Below are 19,406 nucleotides of genomic sequence, written 5' to 3'. Positions count from 1 at the left end.
AAAGAGATACATGTAAAAGTATACATGTACTCTGTGCATTCAAAAGTAAGGCAATACTGAAGAATACTGAGCTCATGCTAAGTCATATTGCAATTCAACATAATCTTAGGGAGTTTGTTTGATATATTAACCATGATAGGCACCCTCAGACAAACACTGAATTATCTTCTTTAATGGATATTACATGCAACTTCAGAAAAAACACTCATTCTTCTACAATGAAGGCCAAGTCTGATTCGTATGTGCCTAAAATAAGCACATGATAGTTCACAAAACCATTCTTATCATTTGTTTATATTACAAAGTCTAAGGCACTGTATTATGTCAGTGGATCCGACATCTGTTGCTTGTACCTGTGGATGACATGCTGTGCACACTTACCATAAGATGCTGCAATATGCAGCGCTGTACATCCCCTGTCGTCTCTTGAGAACGCCGTTACAGTCGAAGGATCATTTCTTTTCCTGTCGAATGATACATAAATACCGTGGTGTTGACATAAACTTTTGAAACCATAGAAAAAATACCGCAATTATACGGTGTCGCACAAATTTGATCAGAATTGGTATATTCCAGGATGGGTTACCAATGATCAACAATAAATGTTGTTTCTATCTGTTCAGTGGAGGAAAATTCTACGTTGATGTTATGACAATGATTTCTGCACAGTACAACCAGAAAAACAACAAGAAATATTTAAACCAGAAAAACAAGAATGACAAAAGTAATTAAGGTCTGAAACTTTAGGTACTGGAGGTCAACTTTAGCAACATGCATAGCAGAAACAAGCCCCTCTTAGTTTGAGTATAGATGGTCTTCCCCCCCCCCTCTACTTTCTCAGGGAAAGACACTAAGGGTTGTCCGATTGCCCGGGGCAAGTGAAAGTCGCGTTCGGGCAAGTGAACCTCCGATGCCACTTGCCAAACGGGACAAGTGAAAAAATAATACCTAGAAATCGAATTCACGAGAGCGATTTTCTGGTGAGGGAACACGGACTTAAACAACAAAAAATTTTCGTTATGTCATTGTGAACATTTCCATAAGATTTTTCATAAAATTGCATGAAGAGTTGATGAAAGAATCATGTAATCGTTTCAATAAAATGCAGTTCAAACAATACCACCGGTTAAATACCGTACGCGGATTTTGCATATGAAAAAGCTGTTCAGCTGGTGGAGCGTACGTTCACCAAAGTTCATTGCATTGACTGTGAGGTTACGGTGTCTCAAAATATGTTGATACGGTAAAAAAAGAAACACACAGCGGTTTTTGTGCTTTGTATGAACGTTTATAATGATATAAAAATAAAGTCCAGTGGTGAAAAATCACCACAAAAAAGGGAGTTTTACTAAAACGTACTCTTCAATGTTAACTTGAAAGTGACAGTGAGTGGTATCGTGGCAAGACCGCATGCAATGAAAGTCATGAGCAAGCTTTGGTGTCAACGGGTCCAGTCTTTGAATTTTCAATGAACACTGACTTAATTTTCAGGTCAATAAGCTAAAAGTTACTTGTCCGTGGTGACCAACCTCTCTGTTTGTGAATTTTCCCATTCTAAAATGACTGTCAAGAAGCAATTGGAGCGAGTTTGACATCGAGAAATTCATCTTTCAAGACGCATAGAAAACCACCGGCGCCGTAGGTTGTTGGTTTAAATTCTATTTAGTCTGCGCATGAGCATTAAAAAGACCACCTAGGTTATTAGAAAAACATAGGATACTGGTATAGTGCAATGGTAATCCAAACTTCATAGGGCTTGTGTATGATGTCAGCGCAGTAAAAACATGACAAAGAAGTACATTATTTTTCAGAAGCTTCAAAACATTCCTTTATAGCTACAGATTTTTTTCTTTCTGTATATATAAGTTAAAACTTTTAACTGCAAAAATACTTTGAAGGTACAATTAAAATGGCTGTTATTATTTGTACATTAAGACCTAAGAAAGAAAACATACAAACATATGAACTGTTAGAATTTTTTCTATGAATATGAAAGCCCCACTAGCTGTAAATCTTGAAATTTGTTGACCTAAAAAGGCTTCCTATTTTTTCTGGTTTTCTTTAAATTCTACCCATTAATAGGATATAGTCTTTTGCAGCTTTAGAAAACATTCTTTAGTGAAAAATTGGACAAGTAAATTTACATTTTAACCATTATTTTGATTTCCCACCATACTACAAAGAAAACAAAACATTTTTGTCCCAGTTGAAAACATTCAACACTATGCATTACATTGGACTACTCTGTTGTTTCCGTGAATATTCAAATGCATATATGCACGGTGTACACTGTTTTTTGCTATGTTTGCATTGGGTGCCATTTTACGTTTGGGCACACATTATTTTTCTTGTTCAAAATTGCACATGCAGTCTCACTGGGAAGTTAACAATACTTGTATTCCAACCCCTCAAAGAGCACATTCCCAAAATCTTGTTTTAGTTCAGAAGTAAACTCACATAAAGAATGCTATATGATACTGCTAGTGGGGCTTTGATAATTGATTTAATATAAATGAGCCATCCAGCACTCTTAGAAGTGTGAGGAGAACCCTATGAGAATGTCTGACATTTTCTATGATAACATGATAATTTTCAAAACAAAGTGTGTGAAATGAAAAACCAATGTTTTAGCTTTTTTCAAACACGTAAATTATACTGGGCAAGTGGTTTTCCAATTCGGGCAAGTGAACCGAACCCCCCACTTGCCCGAAGGGCAAGTGGATAAAAAAATAAGTGTCTTTCCCTGTGCTATCTATGGTTTCAGCTGGTCTGTTAATATGTAACAGTTCATAAACAATGACAGGAAATGACTCAAGATCAGTGGAGTTTGCCTGTTTCTTACTGGCATGCCATCACTCCTGCACATTTGCAGGATTTCACTTTTTCTTACCTCATTTGCACATTTTTGACACTGATGTGTTCATTTGAACAAATTCACATCTCAACCCCTGCATCTACCTGTACACCAAATACTGAGATGGTAGCTCTGGCGGTATGGGAGCCTTTGTGTGTGACGGACATACATCCCCACATACATACCCACAAATACCGGTATACAGACATACAGACCCACCGACTCATCATATAAGCTCTTTTTGGTATTTATATACAAAACCAAATATGAGCTAAAAATCGTTCAATGTCAGTTACTTCTTCAGATCTGTATCTACATCTCTACATCCCTGTGCTAATTTCCACTAGATGTAGTAACAGTGGCATAAAGAGACAGGCTTCCCTTCTTTTCAAGATTTTCATCATCAATGAGTAAAAGCTGGAATGGAAAGTTCAGTGTTGAAATCTCGCTTCTTTTACAGCTAACATTGTAACTATGGTCTCTCTATTAATCGCCCACTGTGTTTTTTTTGTTTAATCTACAAACCCATTAGGTACTTAGCCCCAATTTACCTTTGCTTCTCACTTGCAGAAATGATCCTGTGTTATTTCTGTCGGTCTTACAGTCAACTTATAGTTTGTGTGTTTGCCTGCCTGTCTTTTCTTCTACACCTGTGTCGGTCTGTGTCTGTCTGTCTGTCTGTCTGTCTCTCTCTCTCTCTCTCACACACACACACACACACACACACATGCAAAAGGAAGAAAGGCACACTATAAGCACAATACCAACATAGTCTTGATTACCTTTCAACCAGGGTTGAGCATTTTTCACATGAACAGAGAGGATGGCACATACTCTCAGCCACAGAATGTTGATCTCTTGAACTCATATTTAACATCTGTTCTACATCTTGTAGTCTTCCTTCCTTGATGTGCTATTGGAAAAACAAATAGAAATTCATCGTGGACGATAAGACGTCATAATAACCACACTGTCACAATCAATACAAACATTGATTTGCTTGAGTGAATAAGCCAATTTCATTTCATGTGCTCTAAAATTTTTTAGGCGTCTTGTCTTGAAAACAACCGACAGTATAAAACTCAACACTGGTGGCGCTAAACACTATTTACTACCTTATACTGTATCGCTTAACTTTCAAAAGAAGGATTGTTAAACCTGACAAGGTCTGAGGAGTTAAATAAGACAATTGTGTAAAGTAATTGTATGACAAAATGAGTAGAAAATGCCAGTCTCAATCTGTAGGTTTGTATGAATAGGTTCAAGGAGGGACAGTGGTTGAAAATGAACAATATTTGTTTAAGATTCTTGACTTTCAATTTATAAAAAGGTGGGGATCAAAACATGTTGGTACAGTATGTCAGAAAACTTTACACATTGGATCCAACAGAAACATACTCACATGCTATCTGTCCACTCTTGTCACATTTGAAAATAAAGACACACACATGAAAGAAAGAGCCTCCTTATTTGAGTAAAATTTAAATTTTTTTAAACATTCTTGTTATACTGTGACTTATTATTTTCTACCAGCTTGTACAGATCCTTCAGATCTTGGATGACTGTTGATACTTACTTCAAAAAGTACATCAATACTCTGAGTTGTCTCTCCATCGGTACTGTCTTGGCGTTGCCACGGCATCTGCACTGATGGCACTGTGGAGATCTCCAGCCTCGGAGGGCTGTTCTTGCCCGATATCGTGTTGGCAACCCTGCCACTCTGTACGTGCTCTACGGCAGCTTCAATGGAAGCCATATAAAACCTGACAGAGCGAAAGAAGTTACATTAAGGCGATACCGCAGGATTCAAATTGCTAAGCAACGGTTGCTAAGGGTAATTTCCAAAATCAATCAAAATGCAAAGCTTTCATGGTTTTCTTTGTATAAAAAAATTACAGAACCATACAATTCCAAAAGACTCAGGTTTGTCGCACGATTGGTCAGTGACATCACACATATACAAATTTACACAGCTCTACATTAAAATGTTTCAGCTCCTACAAATTTGCACCAAATTTTCCAAAATTTCAAAATGTAACACATGAGATACCTGTTAAGAGCCCCTAGCATGGATTAGGTTATCTGTTCAAGTGCAAACAATTTTTGAACAGGAAAATATCTACTGTGTCATTTTGTGAAACTTTGAAGGGTTTTACGGCGATATCTCGTAAACAGTCCGGAATTTTTAGAAACTCATGCTTAATCTATATTCTCATGTATGACTTCAATAACCCTACCAAAAATCAGCTAAATTGGCTTACAATTGTGATTGTTGAAAGATTTTGAGCATTTTCAAAATCCCGGGAGTCAAATATCCATAGTAAACAACGGAACAGTAAGATTTTGCATGTGCAAAAGTGTGCATTGGAACGTTGCCAGCGATAGCAACCAATTCAACGTGCACTTTGAATCCTTCGGTATTGCCTTAAGAAAGCCGATGCATTCTTTTAGGAAACATGTTATGACATGAAATGCAGCAAATTAGGAATGTGTGACATTGACGGAGACATCCAGACACCAGTATGCATACTATGGTATGCACCGTATAAATTATTGATCTGTCAATAATGAAGTCCATCCTGCGTTCACAATCACTTTGAAACTGATGCTGTAACATTTTACAGGTCCCCTGATTCAATATTACTTGAACATACCTGAGAAAATGTACATGAAATGACATGGTGACCCTAGTAATGATAATTACGTGCTCCTCATTCTCATTAAGAACACTGACGATCAGTAAAATTTGACAGAGACGTACAATTATTTGAAACTACTTTGTTTTTTTTTTAAAAAGTTGACAGATAAAAATCCTACAAGATGAACTGAAGGTAGAATGCACTTTAGGGACAGATATACCGACTTTCAAATAATACCATTCTTTTCTGATCTACCGTTCTACTTTGGTGACTCATTTTACAGCTCTCAGAGAAAGAAAAAGTTATCGTCTTAGTTTCACGAAAATAAAATAATTTACTTTTCCCAATAAACCCAACAAAGGGATGGCAGCCATTTTGAATTTCCAAATATTAATATCAATGTTCAATTCAAATTCAAGTCAAACTGTATGGTATTTTGTTTCTTTGGAACCAAAATTTGCATGGTGCCCCTTGATCTTTACTCTCCTTCTTTTGATTTGGTAAAAAAAACAGTTGAAAATTCATTGAGGACGTTTCAGCAAAAAACTAAATCTTTCACTATCAAGGCACATACTACCTTACGTTTACAAACAGAAGCACTCGTCAGATGCCATTGATAAATTCAACTCACCCAAATTCATCATTCGACGGCTTGGAGAACCGAAAATTCTGCATGTAGGTGAGGTTGGCCAACCAGTTGGCGATTTCGGACTTGACGACAAGGAATACCAGAATCGGAAGCAGGTCATCCGTAGTGATTGGCGCAATGGGAACTGTATGGAGGAAACAATAAATGCGAAAGACAATGTCAAATCGAATGATGACGTACATGTACATTGTTGGATGAATGCATTCTCGATAGTTTTGACTGAAAATTTGGTTATTACAAACTTATAGAATCAAGCATCCTAAAGGCATGTTTTCTCGATCCCAGGATCTAATTTTATTAATTTTTAATACATTCTGGAATTTCCTCGCAATCGTTTCAAGCTCAGACACAAGGTACATCAAATATAAACTTTGAGTACTTATGGTGCTGTCACTTATTCTGTTGGATTACTGTATGGCGACTTTGAGGTTTTATACTGGAGTAGAATTTCGTGGATCAAGGGACCCTCTGAAGTCTGAACATACGATGAACACCGGATACTGTTGCATTTCATTTTCCGAACGCATGCCTTTTAAGGGGCAGGTTTTTCGTGATCAGCTTCATCTCTTTACTTATTGGTAGAGTGGACACAACTCCCAAAGAAAAACAACGGACTAACATCACGAAAACAGTCAATGTCAATAAGCTTGTATGAGAAGATCAGGGATTGAGGACTGCCACTTTAAACTATTACTGAAATCTTCCGCACAACTTTACACGACTACAACTAACACACATTGTAAATAAGTCCACGACATTGCTGTGTTAAACAGAAATACCTCCGTTTAATAACTGACAGGAACATAATAAACCTCCTTTACTTAAGGAACACATCCGTACTTACTATTTTTTCTTCTCCTTAGAGATGCATGTGTGATGGTCATGACAGTTCTTCTGAGACAGTAGAGTTTCTCAAGAGGAGTAGTGTACTTGTTTAGACTTGACAGTTCCCTTCTTGCTCTGGGTACATTCTGAGTAAACTGTGCTCGTATTCCCAGATCTTTCAGCTGTAACTCTCCAAGGTTCCTCGTAATCTTGTTCAAGTTAGCGTCCTGTTCACAGTAACAGAAGACACCATTCTTACTTTTTCACATTTTCACTGAGGCGGGGTGGGGGATGTGCTACAACTTTCCTTTGGCCAAGGAGCTCATGTATGGGACGAGGTACCATTAACTCACCACCCAACTGAGCAATGAGGTGTGAAGAGCTTTGCTGAAAGGGCACACACCACCATGCCAAAGTCTCCAGATCAGCATCCTCAAATATTAAGTCTGCTGGCTATACTGGTCAAATCCGGGCCATGAACTCACCATCCTTTGATCATGAGTACAGTACTCTAAACCCCCCCCTCCCCCTACACCCCCTTTGACGCCTTCGTCTTATTTCACTCAGACACTGATTTGAGATTGCCAACTTCTATTATACATGTGCATACACTACAGCACAGAAAGAGTTCTCAACTTTTTAGATGATGCACAGCTGCACCTGTGGAGCCCTCCGTTTCCTGTAGACAGATCAACAATCACCATTGATGATAATAACATGTTTTGGGCCAAACCATGATGGTGACAGGGTTCAAAATAAACGTTTCAATCATTTCAACTTTTGCCTATGCTTTGGTAAAGGAAAGTTCATCCCAACTCCTCTTAGTTTTCAAGAATGAATGAAGCAACTGTGAAGAAACTTTTGAATTAGACAAAAAGTTGTGTCAGATTTACTGAGACATGAAATTCCAGATAACCACCACTCTATGTGTTATTAAACTTTATTAAATAACTTTTGACTTTCAAAACAAAAGAAGAACTTAATCAGTCTCCAGATAAATGAGCTCTCGATCAATAAAGAGTAATAATACTTTTAATTGTTTGAGAACTCTTAATGTGCCTTGGGCACATATATTCTGACTTAAATTTATACAATTCTTTTCTGATCTACCACTTGTGGAGGCTCATTTTAAAGCTCTTGGTGTAGGAAAACTTCACTATCACAGTTTTTGGGAAATGGAAAATTTTACATTTCCCCATAGAGTTAACACAGGGATGGCGGCCATTTTGAATTTCAAATATCAGTAAATGTTAGGTAATTTCTTTCTCTAATCACAAAATTTGCATAGTGACTCCTGATTTTTATTCTAGATTTGGTAAGAGTATTGTTGAAAGTTTCATGTCAGGAAAGTTTGAGCAACAGTTTAAGTGTTTCAGTTTCGAGGCACATTCTACCTTTAAAGGATTTGACTGGAAAAACATTTTTGAAATTGGAAAACAAACCAAGAACACAAACGAAAGGCTAAAGTGCAGTTTTATTTTACCATGGATTTCAAGTCAAAACCTGTCTGGTACTACACTCATGTTAGAAGATGCCTACCTCTCTTGCATAGAACGTACTGACCGCTTTGAAGACTTTCTTGAATACGTCATTCATGACGTATGTTTCCATGGCAACTTTGAGGTTATCCATAAAATTTCTGTTTGTCTTGACCGCTTTTCTCTGTAAGGCAACAAAATCAATTTCATGACAGTGTAAACTGATACACTCTGACATCTATCAGAGGCAAAATAACTTTATGTGTAATGTGCCTTACCGTGTTCACCCCCAATTCTATGTAAACCGGTCCACACTCACTATTGACAACAAGCGGTTTGGGCCAAACCATGGTGGCGAAAGGGTTAAACTGCAGCATATCAATGCTACAGCATACGATACTTGGCTATCACAGTTACATCTGCATCTATGGCTCAAATTTATTTGACAAACTTCTTAAGATTCAGATACATGTAGATGTCAGTGTCCTAAAGCAATACCAGTGCCTCAATTTCAAACAGTCAGACATTTGAATCAGTCTGTAAAACATACCTCTTCAATAGCTACCTAAATAAGCAGGAAGATAAAATTCATTTCCTTTTCAAAGATGAAATTTACACGTTCGAGCAAAGCTGAGACAATTGTAATTATGAGCTCTAGCCTGGATGCATTATACTGAAACCGGCAATTAAATTAACGTCAATGAACTGTACATTACATTGTGACAATGTATGGCTGAAAACACACACCCGCAACAATGCCAAAAACTCAGTAACTGTCTCACTTTGTTATGAACACCGCCACCAACGAAATCATTGATTTCAACAAAACTAAGCAACTGACGACTTTATTCACTCCATGAGCTTCAAAATGAGCCCCCACAAGTGGTAGGCCAAAACAGCATCGTAAAAGATTGAAAATCTGAATGTTTGTTCCCAAGGCACATTTTACCTTACAACTATAAATATCAAACCGTTGTGGTCTAATGGAGAACATGTAGGAAAGAGTATGAAGAGTTTTTGTAGTACTTACATGATAGCTATCTTTCAGAGCAGTCTGCACACACTTTGTAAACAGCGCATGAGCTGCATCGATGCAGTATCTGAGATTCTCGGCTTCGAGTCTCTGGTAAGTTTTGTTGAATAAATCCACCATCTCATCAACTTGGCGCTGGGAACGCTTGCTCACTGTCAAATACAAGTACAAGGAACAACATCAACTATTCCGTTCGATTCTCAATGGTGGGTCAATCAGGAATTATTGTCTGCTTTTGTTTACAGTTAAAACTTTCGAAGGTTAAACATTATAGTGCTCTGACAAACATTGAGCGTACAGTATGATACATCTTTAGTTGCAAAAAATTAATATTTTAAGAATTGTCATAAACTGTGTGAAAGCTTTGAGTTCAGAGATAGCTTGCTTCTGCAAAAAATCAGAACAAACCCAACTATCGCAAGAATCCCGTTCAAATGTTTGTTGCTGTCATGAGAATCCCCTTCAAATGTTAGTTAGTAATACTGTATTTTTCATGTAAGCGCCCATGCCCGGGCAAGCACCAAATTTCAACTTCCAATGACAGTTTCAAATCCAGATCATGTTCCGCAAGCACACACTCTGGTTTTTTAAGGTTTTTGAGCAATGGGTAATAAGGAATCCAAATCACGGTGTATGAGTCTTGTTCATTGTACATTTTTGGTTTCATCAGTAGTTCTCTTTTCATATTTGATGACCCTTAAAAGCCCAGTTTGTTACGTGTAAATATGACAACATATTTTGAACAACGTAGCATCAGTCACACTTTTTTCTGCCTTCTCTTTGATAACAATTAAACTGAGCATACTTGAACATGTCTGGATGGGATACGGGTAAGCACAAAACCCTAAATTTCTGAGAAAAATTACATGCTCCAGACCCTGGGCAATTCCACGGATAAATACATGTATTTATATCTCAGAAAAAAGAATACACGACAATTCTTCTCGTTCGTATTTCTAACTTCATTTGTGAATCATACTTTGTTACTGGTGGCAAATTTCAACCCAATGGTTATGTTTAGAACTGACACAAAAATAACAATCTATAACTTAGCTTGTTAAGAAAAAGAACCCATCAACAACATTACTGACCGTAATGATGTCACTGATACTTGTTTTTTAGAAGAAAATCGTACCTTTATGACCCCACAGGAAATCAGTGCAGTCTTCTAAGCTGTCGAGATTAACTAAGAACTGTTGATCACTGTCGTCGACTGCAGAAACAGAAAAGAGAATTATAGACTTGTTGTTTATGAAATATAAAACAAAAATTCACACACAAAGAATGAATTTTTTAATGCACTGTAAAACAGTGATACAGTAATAGTGAACACTTTAATTTCAATATCCTATTTCACATGACTCAAAAGGTACATGCACACAAAGTTAAAAAACAAAATATAGTCTCATCAGAAGGCCTCAAAAGTATATACACTAGGCACAAAACAAAAACGTTAACATAAATTATTTCAGACAACCCAGTGTGATATTTGGTGTGTCTCTGTGACAAACAGATTTCTTTATAATATTTTAGAATTGATTACTAAAGCCTGTGATGGGTTCTTTGTTATTTTGTTGGGCTAAGTAACATTTAATGGACTTCCGAAAGCGAACGGTGAAATTGTTTTACCTGTTCCACCTTCAAGTGGTTGGTCAACACACAACACCCTGAAACTCTCGTCTTTATTATTGAAGAACGTCTCTTCAAACAGGACCCGTACCTTAGAATTCAATAACAGAAAACCGTTTGATGCAGATTTTATAGACTTGGTAAAGTGTTTGATGCATTAGGGTAATGCCAGCCTTAAATAGAAAGGTTCAAAATTTAGCTCCAACTTTCCTGAATGCAACATTTTAATAACCAGTCAAGAACAAATATCAGAGGTCACTAAGCAAAGTTTGGGACAGGAGAAAAAAAACTGCCGAAAATTGACTGATATTTGAAATTCAAAATGGCTGCCATACCTTGTGTTAATTATGTGCAAAAGTGAGTGATATTGAGCTAATTCCTACTGTTGCAGAGCAACAACTTTCCACGACTGTACTGCAAACTTACACTTGATTCTAATCATATCACACACAGATGTCATTCAGCTTCATGGTTGTTTTCAACAAAGGTATTTTATTTCTCCTGTTTGTCCTTGACCAGCATAAGATAATTTAGATTTCAAAAAATACCATAACATTTAACCACTAAAACTGTTCCTGAACAGCAAAAACAAAGTTTCAAAATTTGCCAATCTACATGTACAATATGGAGCAATGTGATGAAAACCCTGAAGAAACGAGAAGTACATGTAGTGTTTTCACTTTAGGTTTACTAAACATCTAATGATCACAAAAAAATTCCTAGTAACTATGAATTGTTTGGCAATGGTAAACTTGGCCAAGAATTTCACTGGAAATGCCATGCAATCTGACATAACATTTTCAATTCCACGATCTGATGTAACAGTTTTTTCCTTTAAATAATTCTTGAAATTCTTTCACTTACGGCTTTGACTTCCTTGAATCCGTTTGTTGTTGTGATTACATCACCAGTCACCTGTACTTCCTGGAATTAAGACACAAGGTTGGTTTTTACTGCATTTGTTCTACCTCAGTTCAAAACAGTGAGCTGCTGCTATTGGCAATCTTAATGAGAGAAATCGTAAAATCCCTTCAGATCGCCCTATGTTTTTTTTGTTACAAAATAAATGGGGGTGTGACTCATGGAGGTGACTGTACTCATAAGTTTCATAAGTTATATAACAGTCATTGTGCACACAATGCCTGTACCTGCTGTCTGTCTCCCTGCTGTCTCTCTTGTCAAATGACTCGATACGCTGTCTATTCGTCGTTGCCAAATGATTCATCTTGCGTACGGAAGTGAAAATACCAAAACTACACACCCAAACATAACAACGGCAGGCAATCGAAAAATGAATGAAATAGTATAGTTGATGGAAATATGAAATGTTGAAATAACCCACAGCCAGATAATGCAGGCAAAATACCATTAACCATACTAGAAAAAGTCTCTAACCTAAAGCACACAATTCTCTGACACTGTCCAAGGTTGAAGTTGCACTTTGAGACTTTTATCGATGTGGGAACAAATGGCAAAAATGTTGTTTTTATGATGTAGACTTTGCAATATGAAAGGGAAAAAATGGGGTAAAATTTATCAGCAATAACTTTGTTGTGTCAGACAATTATGTTTCTTTTTTCTTCTTTTTTTTAAGTATGTCATAGAGATTTAGCTGTGCCAATTCAATGCATTGGGTACAATATACATGTATACAGGGAATGTCACTGTTGGCGATATGAATTCCAGTCATGATTGAAATTCAGCTGTCAACCCTCACATCAGACAGTACACAAATATGTGAGCTGCTTTGAGCACTGGAATGTCAACATGATTGAGTACAACATGGAACTGTATTTTACAAATTTTGCAGTTAACAGAGTTTTCTTTGATTAATTAGCCCATTTATTCATTAAAAATTCATTCATTCATTCATTCATTCATTCTTCCTTCACTCGTGTATCCACCATTGCAGCCATGGAGAGAGAACTTCACTTTTGCTGGTGCATGGTAACACCAATGGATCCACTGGAAGGAAACACAAACACACTTCCTAGATCTCCAACTTCCTTGTCCAGAGTGTCAACGCCAACCTCATCCTGCAATGACCCACTCAAATACACACACACACACAAACACAAACAATAGTGTACAATGGGGCTGTAACACAGTCAACTCATGAGAGGGGCAAGAGGCTCTAAAAATAGGTGTGCCGATGTGAACCATAGACCCTCTAAAAAATGGTCTATGTGTGAACGCACTTGCTAATGAGGCCCGATCACTGGACACACTAGAAATGAGGCCCAATCACTGGACACACTAGAAATGAGGCCCAATCACTGGACACACTAGAAATGAGGCCCAATCACTGGACACACTAGAAATGAGGCCCAATCACTGGACACACTAGACAGAAATGAAAGGAGAGAGGCTGTTTTGTAGACTGCACACCTCATCCGCAGCCACAATTCCTTTCCACTTAAGTATTGGCTTCTTACCTTTTCACTGACGGTAACATACGTCTGGGAGTTGTTCTGTACTGGTCTAAGGATGTGGTTTTCCATATCACTTGAAGTCTGCGAATGTCTGGAAAATGTTCCAGACCTTGGTACGCATATCTGATGATGGAAGAGCACAGACATTCAAATCTCATGATTTATCTTGCCTATGATGATTCAGTTATACCACTAACAGCATATTTCAACATAAACTTGACATTCACCTTAATGTGTACCTCACCTAGCAACAGTAAGTCATGTACATTCTGCTTTCTTTCACATGGACTGAAGATGCTTCAAATATTGCCTGTGTACAGTGTGTACACTGTTGGCCCATCACTGGTGTATCATTATAATAATTGTCACACGTTTTAGAAATCAGGGCGGCACATACAATAAACATGTCACCAACTTTTATATGTCACTATAGTTATCAAGTCTATGAACACTTTGATATGGTACTGATTAGAAACGTTACAGCTGGTCTTTTTTGTAATCTGCCACTAGACATCCTATGCACGTGTATTATTCAATCTGATTAAAATCTTATGTACCGTAGAGATGCCAAAGTTTCAATTTTTCGTGTACCTTTGCTTTCCTGTTGTGGTAGTGTATGCTATCTCTGCATCTGACATGAACTATTCAATGCCACAAATACATGTACCTTATGGGAGTTGTACCCTCATTGGCTGACACACTGTCGCAGTCACTGCAAATTTTTACTTTGTATATATTCAAATATTCAAATCAGTTGACAACTGTGTGAGGATTTACGGTGTCTATTGAGTGTGAGAAACCAGATTGTATTGAGTGTGAGAAACCAGATTGTAATGAATTGAGCTGGAAACATGATACTACAGCTAGTCCTCATTGTTTGCAAAAAGATACATATCACAATATATCTTCAGTGCTCGAAATACTTTTTTTCAACCACCTGTCCACTGGACAAGTCAAAATAAAAAGTACCTGTCCCAGTGAGAAAAGTACCTGTCCAAAATGGCATAATTTATTCTAAGAAACTATACTAGTTTCAATTCAATTCAATAAACTTATGCCTGTATCATATGCAAACTGGCGTAACAGCGGTGTCAAATAGCTCTGACAATCTCCCAGTCTAAGAGATTTGAGACATGACCTTAGATAAATCAATATAGCTGCCTCCTGTAAACAGTGATTAGATATTATCGAATTTTATTTACTTTTTTCTCTCAGGTAAATATCCAAATAATGATTTTCAAAATTGTAAAAGGTATATACTGTAACAGTGTTTCCGTTAACGCAAAATCCTGCGTATTTTACGCAAAATAGTCTGAAATACGCAAAAAAAATCATGACTGCGTAAACTAATTAATATGCCTTGAGAAATGCCGCCCCATGACACGGACGTACTTGGCTCACACTACATTGCCTCAACGTGGTTCAATGCAGGACAAAAATAGAACATATGCACCTGCTTGCAAGTGACATTTATCATGATATTGCAACATTTTAGACTTTAGCGGACGGCAACTCTTTATGAAACCTTGTATTTCATCATCACAAAGCATCGTGTCAATCAGTTCTGTATAGACAATGACACTACAGATGCAAAAAAATCGAGAATCCATCGAGTCTACGTTGTTGGTAATACAATACAGTTAATCATGGTCATTAGGTCGCATGTTATTTGGAAAGTGTTTACGGGTGATGATTTACACTCTGTAGGGTTGCATCTTGAGAGCTCCCGTTGGACTTTGATCAGTATCTGCTTTTGTTGGCCTTTGAAAACACTAATTTCATTGTCAGAAAGTATTTTCTTTTGAAACTTTGAACATGAAGTCATTAGGCTGCTCAACGATCATATACGCGACATGCATCACGGCATTGCAAGCGTTCAGCTACTATACCTTGAAGCCCCCACGTTATTGTTTTTTGTTAATAGAGCATGCGCATTAAAGGAAACCCCCAAGTTCGACAGAAAGACTGCCCAACTCACTTCAGATACCGATTCTCACCGACAACCGTACGAGTTGTTGATACATTTTACGCAAATAAGAACGTAGTTGCGTAAAATCGTACGCAAGTTTTGAAATTGTAACGGAAACGCTGTTATATAATTTAAACTGATGAATATTTGCTGTAGTCAATAGGTTGAAATACTGGTTGCAGGCTGAAAAAACCCACCTGTCCACTTGGACAAGTACTTTTCAAAACTACTTGTCCCAGGCCAAATTTCACTTGTCCGGACAGGCAGACAGGTAATATTTCGAGCCCTGATCTTATTATCCTATATTGTGATATGGTAAGGACTCATCAGCGGGCCACTGAAAGTGGCCACAAGCAACTCACTTTTACATATCTAAGTCACTGCAGTATGATCATAAATTTCCTACAATGCTTAGGTGTACTGTCTAATGTCACAGCCCCAGCTTCAATTTTTTTTACTACTTTGATAAAGATTCACTATTGAGAAAGTTTAGTTATAAGTTATTGAGTTGCGACGATAACTTTGAAATTTGAATATAAATAAAAAGGCAATATGGATGAAATTTATAACACTGTTTGACAGTAGTCAGCAGTTTTCATGAAGTTGGGGTGCTACTGTGGGTTTACATTAGGAGCAATAACTCTGTATGTGAGACAGTTTTAGCTTCAGCAAACATCTCCTAACTTTGAGCTGTAATTGTTACTAGTAACGATTACAGTACATTGTCAATCAAGTGCAATCAACTGTTCAGCTATCGGTCAAGACAGAGTTGTCCCGATAAATTGGTGACTTTGAAATGTGTGGTGATACGCAAGCTAATTGTTTATATTGTACATACAGTGTGTCTGTCTCACACACAGAGTTGTGGCACTGAATTGAAACCCATTGTAAGTACCCTGGTTAGCCATGCCAGCGAGGCCATACCAACACCTTCGACAAAGGAGAGTATCTTAGAGCACATTTTATCAAAAACCCTTCTACTATGAAAGCGAACTATCACTTTTCATTGCCATCACATAACTCTGCGCCAGTTTATGGGCTCATCCCTACTACTAGTCTGGTATCACTATCATTATGTATGCGACACAATAAAGGTTACTTACTGACTGTACAAAGACAATCAGGTGAAATCAGCAACTTAAAGCCCCAATAGCTGTGAATATGTAATAAACCGATCTCAAAATATCCTCAGTTTTCCAACAGTTTTCTTTGAATAAGACCCGTTAGAGACTGAAAAGTGTATAACACGGTCATAAGTGTCTAAAGTGGCATGTAAATTCAAACGTTTTACAATCATTTTAGATTTCCCGCCATTTTCAAAAACCAATCATGGGACAGAGAAAATAAAGATTACACAACATAATGTCCGTCATTGTGCGAGTGCATTCAAGTAAATGGAATCATGCTTGTTTACAATGTGTATGTGCAAGAAATACTGCAATTTTGTACTTTTCTATGGGGGTGCCATTTTACGGGTGTGACACCCGTTTATTATTTAACTTGTTAAAATATGTAGTCATGGTCCAAATCAAGCAGCAGTGATACGTCTATACATGTCCTTTCGTCAGCACATTTACATGAACCAACGTTGGTTTGAAAATAAAATGAAAAATTTCATATAATTCGCAACTATTGGGGCTTTAATACCGTAAACCGTCGGACGCAAAATATTTATTTAGTTATTTGATAACAAAATACTTACAGTCCATCGATTGTCAGCCGCTCTTTCGTACAGAGTTTTGTATTTATTTTGCATAAGTCGGAAAAAACGGTTTTCCGCGATGTCTTCATCATAGGTCTCCATGATATTGGGGATCACAGCAGTCGTTTCACTTGAAAAACAGTTTCTTCATTTACATGTTTTAATCGCATAGGCTGTAGATTATGCTCATGTGTCAAAGTTAGCTATTCATTCTGCAGAAAAAATGACAATTATATTCTGTCAGTGTTTCAAGTGAGCTCATACGTTGGTTTGTTTGACAAGACTCAGAGAGTTCACACTGACTGTGCTATTCAAGACTAGGAATTACAAGTGCCAAAACAGGTCCCTCAACTAGCATACAAGGCTAATACCAAACCTTGAAACATTTAGATAGTAGGAAAAATGGGCATTATAACCAAGTAAATGATTAACTACACAGAAACAATCAAAACAATGATATAAATGTTTTGAAAATTTATTTTATGAATGTTTTATTATAACATTTAGCTTGCACTTTGAATTCAACTATTGTCATTTGTTGTCCACTTCACTTACACTGAGTATGTATGCTATGTTTAAACTATGACGGTTGCTCAATTTTTAATCGGCAATCTCCTTTTTAGATGCTAAAACTAACATTGTTTTATTTTAGCAATAGGCTGATTTGCAGTGCAGTGTACCAAAATCTTGTGCATGCTTGCCTGCTGTTGCAGGGTTTACATTGCTTAGAAGCCCATCTGAATGATAAGTACATGGTTTTGCTAATTGGGCTGTATATAAGGGATGATGTTTCAGGAAATGCTTGGGATCGAGAACTTGAAGTACTAGTACTGCCATCATTGAAAACCATGGGACGACATCATTCAAAGTTTACACAAGTCTTTACTGTACATCCTAATATATGGCCCCTCCATGAATCAAGACAGATTACCAGTATACGGAAGGCATTGTGATAAGAGAAAATGTGCTTAACAGAGGCAATACTCAAGAAGTGGTATGGCTATAAGAAACTGCAGTAACTTTGTAGTGCGGCCCATACAGGAGTTCTGTGTTTCGTCGATGGCAGGCATGACGTCATTAGTTTGTGGCTATGTTGTGTCTATAGCAGGTATGACGTCGCGACTTTATGGCCATGATTCCACTTCTTCAGTGTTTCAACTTGATAGCAAAGCAAAGCAAGTCAAGTGAAATATGGGAAAAAATATTACTGTCAACATGTTGCCTGCGCGGCAGTGTTTCCTTAGTTTTAGCATGGAGGCTCTTCCTACCTCCATGGTTTTAGTGAACTTTCATGACGTGTGAAGTGCACTGCTGTGTGTGAAGTGTCCGATGATATTTTTCACAATTTTGTACAACATAGAAAAAGTAACAATTTACACGTGGACACATATGTTACCCCTACTTTGTTATCCTGACTCGAACACGCAAGAGTCCTTGAAGGCTTGATGTTTATCGGAGTTCAAAAGGACAGGGAGTATGACTATGACGCGCACCATGTGACCGACGGGACGTGTGTGTATACCGCCAGTGAAATGAAACAGTCTCCGTTCACGGTATCCGTGGTCCGTTATTTGCAATCAAAACAATTGTAGTGTTGTGATATGTAAATTGATTCTGAAGCTGCAAAAACGCCAAGAAGTGCAAACTAAAGGAATGATGGAGTGACATACAAGAAAAGCCCTACAGTTCATCGACAGGCTACATCAGACGGACAGCCAACGAACGAATACACAAGCCTCATCCACGCTCCCACTTAAATGTATCATTAGAAACTGAATAATTTCGCTTACTGTCGAGAGGCATGATCGGCGATACACAGGATCAAAAAAATCTTGGATTCATTCTGTACAAGCAACACCTCCATTATAGGTATTGTCGTCTCAATGTCAGCAGCACGTCGCCATATTGAATACGTAATGATTGTATGGTTGCGCGTTACTTCTCATCTCCTCTTGACCATGTACATTGATACATGTGATATATGACCTAAGGGACTGTCTACTTATAATTCGTATTCAGAACGTATTCCAGCCAATCACGCCACTGGATCTACGTGTCAATCGACTAATTTTTCGCCCTTTGTTATGAAAATCATGACCTTTTCTTTTCAAATGTAAATTTTGGGGTCAAAATCTCTATTTGAGGATACCCAGCCACACGAAAACATTAGATCACGGTCCAAGCTTACTTCCTCGG

The 19,406-nt window shown here is 37.5% G+C and overlaps 1 protein-coding gene across 2 annotated transcripts in view; it reads right to left on the bottom strand.

Moving 5' to 3' along the window:
- Positions 1–19,137, bottom strand: part of LOC139148126 (ankyrin repeat domain-containing protein 27-like) — a 42,442-nt gene extending 23,305 nt beyond the window's left edge. For both annotated transcript variants that reach the window (XM_070719427.1, XM_070719428.1), the window contains exons 1-13: positions 19,001–19,137; positions 17,211–17,422; positions 13,543–13,662; positions 11,972–12,031; positions 11,108–11,198; positions 10,614–10,691; positions 9,476–9,630; positions 8,507–8,629; positions 6,987–7,194; positions 6,125–6,266; positions 4,431–4,617; positions 3,637–3,767; positions 382–464 (exon numbers count right to left, since the gene is read on the bottom strand). In XM_070719427.1, the coding sequence (XP_070575528.1) occupies positions 382–464; positions 3,637–3,767; positions 4,431–4,617; positions 6,125–6,266; positions 6,987–7,194; positions 8,507–8,629; positions 9,476–9,630; positions 10,614–10,691; positions 11,108–11,198; positions 11,972–12,031; positions 13,543–13,662; positions 17,211–17,312 (1,480 nt within the window). In that variant the 5' untranslated portion in view covers positions 17,313–17,422; positions 19,001–19,137. The remainder of the gene's footprint in view (positions 1–381; positions 465–3,636; positions 3,768–4,430; positions 4,618–6,124; positions 6,267–6,986; positions 7,195–8,506; positions 8,630–9,475; positions 9,631–10,613; positions 10,692–11,107; positions 11,199–11,971; positions 12,032–13,542; positions 13,663–17,210; positions 17,423–19,000) is intronic.
- Between the last annotated feature and the right edge of the window lie 269 nt (positions 19,138–19,406).

The sequence above is a fragment of the Ptychodera flava genome, chromosome 13 (assembly GCF_041260155.1).
Source record: "Ptychodera flava strain L36383 chromosome 13, AS_Pfla_20210202, whole genome shotgun sequence".
NCBI classification, from domain to species: Eukaryota; Metazoa; Hemichordata; class Enteropneusta; family Ptychoderidae; genus Ptychodera; species Ptychodera flava.
The sequence above is the reverse complement of the archived record's forward strand: the minus strand, read 5'-3'. Positions and strand labels throughout refer to the sequence as shown.